The 9,864-nt window shown below is 49.2% G+C and overlaps 1 protein-coding gene across 1 annotated transcript; it reads right to left on the bottom strand.

Annotated features, from left to right (window-relative positions):
• Nucleotides 1-340: 340 nt before the first annotated feature.
• Nucleotides 341-9,518, bottom strand: Psmd9 (proteasome 26S subunit, non-ATPase 9). The gene is made up of 6 exons (XM_048343009.1): nucleotides 9,284-9,518; nucleotides 8,266-8,368; nucleotides 3,075-3,286; nucleotides 1,895-1,996; nucleotides 1,596-1,684; nucleotides 341-547 (listed from the first exon to the last, which is right to left on the bottom strand). Exons 1-6 carry the CDS (start codon nucleotides 9,419-9,421, stop codon nucleotides 520-522), a joined length of 672 nt encoding a protein of 223 aa, XP_048198966.1. The 5' UTR covers nucleotides 9,422-9,518; the 3' UTR covers nucleotides 341-519.
• Nucleotides 9,519-9,864: the final 346 nt, after the last annotated feature.

Below are 9,864 nucleotides of genomic sequence, written 5' to 3'. Positions count from 1 at the left end.
GAAAGGGAGAGAAAGAAAAGAAAGGAAGGACTTGGACATTAGCACAGTTTCTGGTTTGGTGTTTTGTTTTGTTTTCTCCCAATTTTCTTTTCAGAAATCACAACCTGGTCTGAGCTCTGGCATGAGAAGTTCTTGAGAAATTCAACTTTGGCACTAAGATGGTCATATCAGCATGGTAAAGCTGGGTTTATTTGAAAAAAAGAAAAAGAAAATTCCTCAAAAAATAAAGTCCTATCAGTACCTTTCAGAATAACTCCCAGTCACCTGCCCAGAATCTAGAGAATTCTAGGCAGAGCCATGACCTAACATGTAAAAGACACAAACACAGATCACGTTTTTAACAATGCCTTCATCGGAGAGGGTACATTGGGAGGCCACGGCCCCTCTACCACCATCTCCATGTCCATCCAGGCTTCCAGCCTTTTCCATTCTCTTCAGGGGGTGAAGAGAATGAGGAGATCCCCACCAGGCCCCAGTGAGGCAGGGCTGAGCAGCTTTCCTGTTGCCGTTCACAGGGCATCATCTCTGCAGAGGAATGATGTTGCAGCTGGAAGGAAAACAGTAGTGGCTTAACTGTGGTGGTCCTGTTCAGGAAGATGAGCCTGTATTCTCTCTCCTTTTCTATTTCTTTTTTTTTTGGGGGGGGGGAATGGTCTCACCACTTTTCCCAGGTTGGCATTAGACTCACAATCCTCTTGCCTCAGTTTCCCAAGTGCTGGGATTACAGACAAGCTCATAGAACTCAGCCTCTTTCCTTTGTCTTAACACAAATGCTCAGGTAAAGAGCTCAGCTGGAAATGTAGCACAATGGTTGAGCACTTGACTGGAATATGCAAAGCCCTGGGTTCAATCCCCAATACCATTTTTTTTTTTTTTTTGCCAGTCCTGGGCCTTCAACTCTGGGCCTGAGCACTGTCCCTGGCTTCTTTTTGCTCAAGGCTAGCACTCTGCCACTTGAGCCACAGCGCCACTTCTGGCCATTTTCTGTATATGTGGTGCTGGGGAATCAAACCCAGGGCTTCATGTATACGAGGCAAGCGCTCTTGCCACTAGGCCATATTCCCAGCCCACCATTTAATTTTATTTATTTATTTATTTTTAAGCAACTGCACAGGTAATGAGAGAATCAAGACTCCACAGCTGCCTTGGCCTCTGTACCACAGCCCCATTCCTAACACAAGAATTTTTCTCCAGCTCTGCCCTGGGTGGGGGGTGAGAGGGTGGGCGGGGGGGGGGGGGTGGGGAGAGATGTACTTTTATGACTCAAAAACCCCCTGAACCCACAGCTCTGTGTCTTAGTACATTGATGCAGTAGTCTGCATGAACAAAGAATGAAACTGAGCCAGGTGCCAGTGGCTCACACCTGTAATCCTAGATACTCAGGAAGCTGAGATCTGAGGATCACGGTTTGAAGCCAGGCTGGGCAGAAAAGTCCCCGTGAGACTCTGATCTCCAATTAACCATTCAAAAATCAGAAGTGGAGCTATAGCTCAAAGTGGTTGAGCCTTGCGTGAAATGGCTCAGGAACAGAGCCCAGGCCCTGAGTTCAAGCCCCACAACCGACAAAGAAAAAAAAAATGAAGCCGATACTCTACCCCAGCAGTCCTCTTCCCGTCCAGCGAGTTGGGACAAGCCTGAGCTGGTGTTTCTCCCCTCGACGGATCACAGTCACATTCAGGGGCTTCTGAAAGGAAAAGATCATTTCAGGTTCAACATGATTAAATATTCAAATGCTGAAATACCCTTTTTGGCTTAGCAAACGGCTTTGTATTTCCAGCATCATTCAGACTCTGATCATGGATTTCCAACTCATAGAACTGTGAGCCGACCCATTTCTGCTGTTGGTTTGTAGGCAGTGGTGCGCAGTGGGGAGGCCCGCGGGGACCCCACTCACCCCCTCACTGTGCTGCACCACGCTGCTGATGTTGTGGAGGGACTGGAAGTTTTGGGGGTTGACAGAGCCAAACTCCACAATCTCATCATCCACTTGCAGACCCTAAAGAGAGGAGAGAAAAATGAAAACCCAGGGGAAAAGTTAAACCTTGAAGTTGAGCCTTCAATATCCAACTGCTGAAGTGAAAAGTTTATCTCCTGCAGGGGGCGTGGCGGGTTGAGAGTCTACCAGAGGGGCTGGCATGGCCTATGGCAGGTGCCGTCCTTGAGAACGATGGGAAAATCCAAGCACTGCTCTCTGGGGCCCCCACCCAGCTGCAAGGGCAGGAGGCAGCCAGCGTGGGCCCATTTCCCTAGGGGTCAGAACTCAGACATCTGCCCTAGAAGCTCTAAGCAAGCAACCACAGGCACAAGGATGGCCACAAGGGGTGTGCCCCTCCTTTTGTTAACCAGAGCACACAGCACCCCTCATTCAGCCCTTTGACCAGTTCTCATGGCCCACTGGACAGCACCGTGCAGATGTGGCTCGTGCAGCTGTGCATGCAGCCAAGCTTGCCTATACCTTACTCAGTCTGTGATCTCAATGATCACATGACCACAGGGAGCTGGTCAAGACCCGCTGCTACCTAGCAGCTGTGTGTCCTTTGAGGTCTGGAAGCTTTTCCTCATGGGTCAAATTGTGTGAAGGTCAATGCCACCTGCGAGGGTGGCGTGGGGCTATATTTAGACAAGTGTCCACATTTAAAAAGAAAATCGCACAGGGATTTTTGCACAGGATTTTCATAATAGCCACAAAGTGGGATCTAGCAAATGTCCATTCACTGACAGATAAAAAACATGGTCTGAAGCCAGGCACTGGTGGCTCACGCCTGTAATCCTAGCTACTCAAGAGGCTGAGATCTGATGATTGTAGTTCGAAGCCAGCAAGGTGGGAAAAGTCTGAGAGACTCTTATTTCTAATTAACTCTTATTTTTTCTTGTTATTAACTCTTATTTCTAACTTTAAATATGGATATGGAGATCCATACAGATATGGAGCTGTGGCTCAAGAGGTAGAGTGGACACAGCAGGCTTTGCACAGTGTTTGCTGAAGAGGAAAAGCAGCTCTCAGGACAGAGACAGTGGGAGTGGTTCCCCTCAGCTCTGCCCACCCAGCCCAGAGCTCCCCAAGGCAGGAATACCGCAGTGCTGGCTGGGGAGCCAGGGCTGATGCTGTTCACTTTGGCGAAGGCCTGAGGAAGGCTGTGGCTGTCGCTCTGACCCAGCCTGTGGCTCATGGCCTCTTGGTGTGCCTCGGCCATGTCGCGGGCCTGCTTCTCCTTGTCCCGTGCGTGCAGCTGGTGCAGGGCCTCCTCCACTTGCTTCATCACTGCCTTGTGATCGTTCTGCAGGCCTGGCAGAGAATACCACATCAGGCGATGAGGCAGCCACAGTTAAGGGACACCTGCGTCAGCTCACTATTTACAAGCGCTATTACCTGTGAGAGGACAAATCTGTGATGAAGACAGACAGCCTATCTTCCTGTAGCCTGCTGGCTAGCGAGGAAAGCCGCTACAGAATGGGTCACTATGCTCACCAGCTTACAATGGCTGTGAGGGCCCGCGGCGGCAGCCCCTGATTTGCTGATTGAGAACAGCAGAGGTTTCTTGGCCTGGCTAGGAGCTAGGGGGTAAGTGGAAGTAAGGATCTGTCCAGCTGTAGCTCCAAGGCACACAGGACAACACGATACTCTAAATAATGAGGAGGCAGGCTTGGCACTAGATCACTAGTGTCTCTTAGATTTCTAGAAGAGAAAAATGATGTCTAGCTTTAAGCAGTCTGGAAAGTAACTGAATTAAAGGGACACCCGGTACAGGCCTCTTGACACTCATTGGTACTAGGGAGGCAAAGCCAGTGTTGTCAAGTTCTTTGTTTCTTCTAGAAACTCTAGCAATTGGGGGCTTTGAGTGAAATCCACTGGCTTTCCAGTACTGAAGGCTAATACAAAGTGTGAGCCACCATTCCAGACCAACACATCTCATCTGCAGAAAACCAACTGGTATTCTGATGACATTTTAATTCTAATTGAAACAATTTGCCCAAGCCAGGTGCCAGTGGCTCACACTTGTAATCCTAGCCACTCAGGAGGCTGAGATATGAGGATTGTGGTTTGAAACTAGTACAGGCAAAAAAGTCCTTAAGAGGGGCTAGAATATGACCTAGTGGTAGAGTGCTTGCCTTGTATACGTGAAGCCCTGGACTCGATTTTTCAGCACTACATATATAGAAAAAGCCACAAGTGGTGCTGTGGTTCAAGTGGTAGAGTGTTAGCCTTGAGCAAAAAGAAGCCAGGGATAGTGCTCAGGCCCTGAGTTCAAGCCCCGGGACTGGCAACAAACAAACAAACAAAAAGTCCTTTAGACTTCAACTAACTGGCAAAAAACCAGAAATGGAGCTGTGGCTCAAGTGTTAAAGCACCAGCCTTGAGCAAAAATGCTAAGGGAGGGCTGGGGATATGGCCTAGTGGCAAGAGTGCTTGCCTTGTATACATGAGGCCCTGGGTTCGATTCCCCAGCACCACATATACAGAAAATGGCCAGGAGTGGCGCTGTGGCTCAAGTGGCAGAGTGCTAGCCTTGAGCAAAAAGAAGCCAGGGACAGTGCTCAGGCCCTGAGTTCAAGGCCCAGGACTGGCCAAAAAAAAAAAAAAAAAAGCTAAGGGACAGTTCCTAGGCCCTGAGTTTATGCCCCAGTACTGGTACCAAAAAAAAAAAAAAAAAAAAAAAAGCAGTTGTAATGAATGCAACCATAGTTATATAAGCTATATTCAGATGAAACCAACCCAGTACAAGGTACATGGGTACTCTGGTTCTAAAAAAAAGAAAAAAAAAAGTCTATTTCAAAAACATAACTTTGGGCTGGGAATATGGCCTAGTGGTAAAGTGCTTGCCTCATATACATGAAAGCCCTGGGTTCGATTCCTCAGCACCACATATGTAGAAAGAAGCCGGAAGTGGCACTGTGGCTCTAGTGGTAGAGTGCTAGCCTTGAGCAAAAAGAAGCCAGGGACAGTGCTCAGGCCCTGAGTCCACACCCCAGGACTGGCAACAAAAACAAAAACATAACTTTGCAACAACTGTTTTTCAAAGACACATCATGAAGATTGCCCAGCCGGATTCATGTAAGAAAGAAGGTTATTAAGGCAAAACGATATTAGTACCCAAAGAACAGAGCAACTGAACAATGTGGAAAGCTAAGAAACAGAGCCAAGCCCAAGTAAAACCTTGGCCTGGGGGCTCCAGGCTGCTGGGGGCTCAGTAGTAAGTCCTGTGCTTGGCATGGGTGAGGCCCTAGGTTTCATCCCCAGCACCACACACATAAAAACACCTGAGTATGGGAATATGGCCTAGTGGTAAAGTGCTCGCCTCGTATACATGAAGCCCCGGGTTCAATTCCTCAGCACCACATATACAGAAAAAGCTGGAAGTGGCGCTGTGGCTCAAGTAGCTGAGTGCTAGCCTTGAGCAAAAAGAAGCCAGGGACAGTGCTCAGGCCCTGAGTCCAAGCCCCAGGACTGGCAACAAAAACCAAACCAAGCCAAAAAAACCCCACCCGAACAATATGGAACACTGCTAGTATTTCCAATTAGTGGGAAAGAATGGACTATTACATAAATTGTGTAGGAACAGCAAGCTAACCATTTGGAGAAAAATAATACTAGTGCCCCCCTCCCCCATAGCCCAGCTTTCCGTAGGCTTCCCCCGGGGGGGTCCTAATGACAAATGAGTGGGCAAGAACCTGGGGAACACAGGTTTGGATAAAAGCCCCCAAGTTTCCCTCAAGCCTGGCCATCTCTAGATGCTTTCCCCTTCTTTGTGCCTCCCTATTGGCTTCTTTGTTTTGTTTTGTTTTGTTTTGTTTTGTTTTTGGCCAGTCCTGGGGCTTGGACTCAAGGCCTGAGCACTGTCCCTGGCTTCTTTTTGCTCAAGGCTAGCACTCTGCCACTTGAGCCACAGCACCACTTCTGGCCGTTTTCTGTATATGTGGTGCTAGGGAATCGAACCCAGGGCCTCATGTATACGAGGCAAGCACTCTTGCCACTAGGCCATATCCCCAGCCCCCAGCTTCTTTGGTTTTTGAGATGTTTTGCTTTTGTTTTTTTTACGATGAGGAGTCTGGCCTGGAACTTGCAATTTACCTGTGTCAGCTCTGTGAAGGCTGGCATTACAAGATGGCACCACAACCACACTCAACTTTCCTATTGGTTTTTTTTGGCCAGTCCTGGGCCTTGAACTCAGGGCCTGAGCACTGTCCCTGGCTTCTTTTTGCTCAAGGCTAGCACTCTGCCACTTGAGCCACAGCATCACTTCTAGCTGTTTTCTATATATGTGGTGCTGAGGAATTGAACCTAGGGCTTCATGTATACGAGACAAGCACTCTTGCCACTAGGCCATATTCCCAGCCCCTCCTATTGGTTTTCATGTAAAAATAAAATGCTTCTCTTCCAAAAATCTTGGAAGGGGAAGCAAAAGAGGGAGGCAGGAAGGTGAGAGAAGAGACAAGATAGCAGACTTAGTGATTGGAGAGATGTAATGACTGGCTTTGAAGACATAAGATGGCCAAGAGCCAGGACATGCAAGCAGCCTGGAGAAGCTGGAGGAGGCAAGGGAGGGGGTGCTCCCCTTCAGCTTCCAGAAGGAGCCATCCCTGCTGACCCCTTGACTTTAGTCCAGTGAGATATTCCCCGGGACTTCTCACCTCCACATCAGTTAAGATCTTCAATTAATGTGGTTTTAAGCCAAAAAGTCTGTGGTCATTTGTCACAATAGAAACAAAAACCTAACACTTAGCTAACTTCTCTCTGCTAGTTCCTCAGTCACAAACTTAGGCAAGTGATGCACCCCCTAGTGGCGTAGTGCTCTGGCTTTGCTCGCAGGCAGGACAGGCAATGAGAAGACAGCACTCACTCACTCACTCAGGGCAGAAGAGCCAATGAGAAGACAGCACCCACTCATTCAGGAAAGGGGGTGGGACTGACAGCAAATCCTCATAAGGAGGGTGCTAGCTGGTGCAGTAACTCTTGCCCTTCCTACCTTCTTTGCTCTTTCTGCCTGGACTACAGGTTGGTGAGCCCAAAGATGGATATAGGGCCTACTTTCTGCTCACCACTCTATATTACCTACCTCCGAATACCCCTACCAAGAGACCTCTCGGGTTTTTTATGTTTGAATGACTATACTTAGGTCATCATCTTCAAGAACCAAGCCTACCTCCTAATGGATTTCATGAAGACTGTGAACAAAACTGGACTTCTATTGTTAGGGTTGGGGGATACATATAATCAAACACGAATGAAAATATTATTATGAACCCTATCAAAAATGGCACAAGCAGGGCACCAGTAGCCATACCCATAATCCTATTTGGGAGGCTGAGATCTGAGGATCACAGTTCCAAGCCAGGCTGGGCAGACAAATCTGTGAGACTCGTATCTCTAATTAACCAAGAAAATGTCAGACTGAAGGTATGGTTCAAGTGATAGAGTACCAACCATAAGTGAAAAAGTTGAGGGAAAGTTCAAGGACACTAGTGGCTCAGGCCTGTAATCCTAGCTGCTCAGGAGGCTGAGATCTGAGGATTATCATTCAAAGCCAACTGCGGGCAGGAAAAGCCCATGAGACTCTTATCTCCAATTAACCACAGAAAAAGCTGGAAATAGTGCTGTGGTTCAAATGGTAGAGTACTAGCCATGAGCAAAAGGTGCTCAGGAATAGTGCCTAGACCCAGAGTTCAAGCCCCAGGACCTGCAAAAAAAACAAAAAGCAAAGCAAAACAAAACAAAATTCAAGGCCTTAAAAATCAAGCCACTGGGGGGGGAGGGGGAAATCAAGCCACAGTATCAACACACAGACACACACTCACAGACACACACACACACAAATCCTGTACAAAGAAAACTTACATAATGGAGTAAAATTCTTAAACCAAAATGATAAAATGGAACCATAGAGATAGTGGAGTTTATCCCACTTCCTTGGTCCTGAGTTCCTCAAAAGATAATCCTGTTGGGACTGGGGATATGGCCTAGTGGCAAGAGTGTTTGCCTCATATACATGAAGCCCTGGGTTCAGTTCCCCAGCACCACATATACAGAAAACGGCCAGAAGTGGCGCTGTGGCTCAAGTGGCAGAGTGCTAGCCTTGAGCAAAAAGAAGCCAGGGACAGTGCTCAGGCCCTGAGTCCAAGGCTAGGACTGGCCAAAAAAATAAAAAATAAATAAATAATAAAATAAATAAAAAAAGATAATCCTGTTAAGGCGGAAGAGACCAGAGCTAACAATATTGTGAGGTGTTTGTGTGCCTTTAGTGTCTCCCACCGCTGAAGGCCACTTACAGATGATGTTGTGTCTCGCTCTGCGGACTTGGTAGAGGTCCACGTCTGCCCTGGGGTAGCCCTCGCAGTCCACCAATGGCTCATCCATCCCAATGCCTTTTTGCTAGAGGAAAGACACATAATTGAACAAATTTCACAAGCATATAGTTCCTAAGGTGCCCCTCCTTCTAATAATACTCAATTGGACAGTAATAAAACTTGCCTGTATTGTCTACAAATGAGCCACTTTACCCAGGCCCTCATAACTACCCAACTAGGAGGAAGAGTTTGTACTAGCTGAGGCTTGAACTCTGGACCTCCTGCTCTCCTGTGGCTTTTTCTTCTGATAACTGGTGCTCTACCGCTTGAGCCATACCTCCACTTCCAGTTTTTTGTTTGTTTCGTTGGTGTTTTTTGTCTTGGTACCAGTTCTCTGGCTTGAACTCAGGGCTTGGGGGCTGTCCCTGAGCTTTATTGCTCAAAGCTACTACTCTACCTCTCAAGCCACAGCTCCATTACCTCCTTCCTGTGGTTTTTTTGCTCCTTAACTGGAGTTAAGAATCTCTCAGATTTGTCTGCCCAGGCCGGCTCTGAACAGCGATCCTCAGGTCTCAGCCTCCTGAGTAGCTAGGATTAGAGGTGTGAGCCACCAATTCCTGTTCTTTAATTTTGTGTGTGTGCCAGTTCTGGGACTTGAAGTCAGGGCCTAGGCACTGTCCCTGGGCCACAGCTCCATCCCGGCTTTTGCTGCTGGTTAATTGAAGGCGAGAGTGTGCGCTGGAGTATTAAAACCAACTGAACACCTTGGCCTGCGCTGCCGGCCATCACAGGGGCCGCACGTGGGGCGGCGCCCCAGACTCACGGGAGCGATCTGGGCGGTCCCGGTCCCCCGCCCCAGGCCCCGTCCTCCCGCGGCCGGTCCCCGCCCCGCGCCTCCTCCCGCGACCGCCGCCCCCTCCCTGTCCTCCCGCGGCCGGTTACCCACCCCTCCTCCTACGGCCGCCCCCCCGACCCCCCGCGGAGCCCGAGCCACACTCACGCCCTCCAGCACGTCGTAATTGGCCTTAATCTGCGCCTCGATCTCCTCCTTGCGCCGCATCAGCTCATGGATGTCACTGACAGTCGCCGCGCGGGCGCCCGAGGAGTCTTGGCTCGGACTGGCTTCCTTATCCGACATGGTGAACCCGGGCCTAGGATCCTGGACGAACCGTTCCCGGGCTACAGACGCGAAAGGAGACTCCAACTACGGCTCCGCCCGAGGACCAAAACACCACAGTCACCCCCGGGCCGCAAGCCGAGGGGCGGGGCCTGATGGGCGGGGCTTGAAGGGACCGGGGCGGGACCGGATGGGGCGGGGCGAGGACTCTCTCCTACACCTAGGCTCACAGGCTTTCGAGGATGAGCTCACTGTGGCCGAATCACTTGTATTTCTCGTTTACTCAGCGAATATTTATTCAGCATGTGCTCGGTGTACGTGGCTGGAAAACTAGTCCCGGGCCTCATCCAGTTCCTCACATCTATGAAGCCTGTGAGGGTTTACAAATGACAGGTTTCTTACCCCCATTTCACACCCAGTAAGCCTGGGCTCAAGCTCTTGCCACTTTGCCTCTTTTTGCAATT

The sequence above is a fragment of the Perognathus longimembris genome, chromosome 3, assembly GCF_023159225.1.
Source record: "Perognathus longimembris pacificus isolate PPM17 chromosome 3, ASM2315922v1, whole genome shotgun sequence".
In the NCBI taxonomy this organism is placed as follows: domain Eukaryota; kingdom Metazoa; phylum Chordata; class Mammalia; order Rodentia; family Heteromyidae; genus Perognathus; species Perognathus longimembris.
This window is presented reverse-complemented; position numbering and strand designations above follow the sequence as displayed.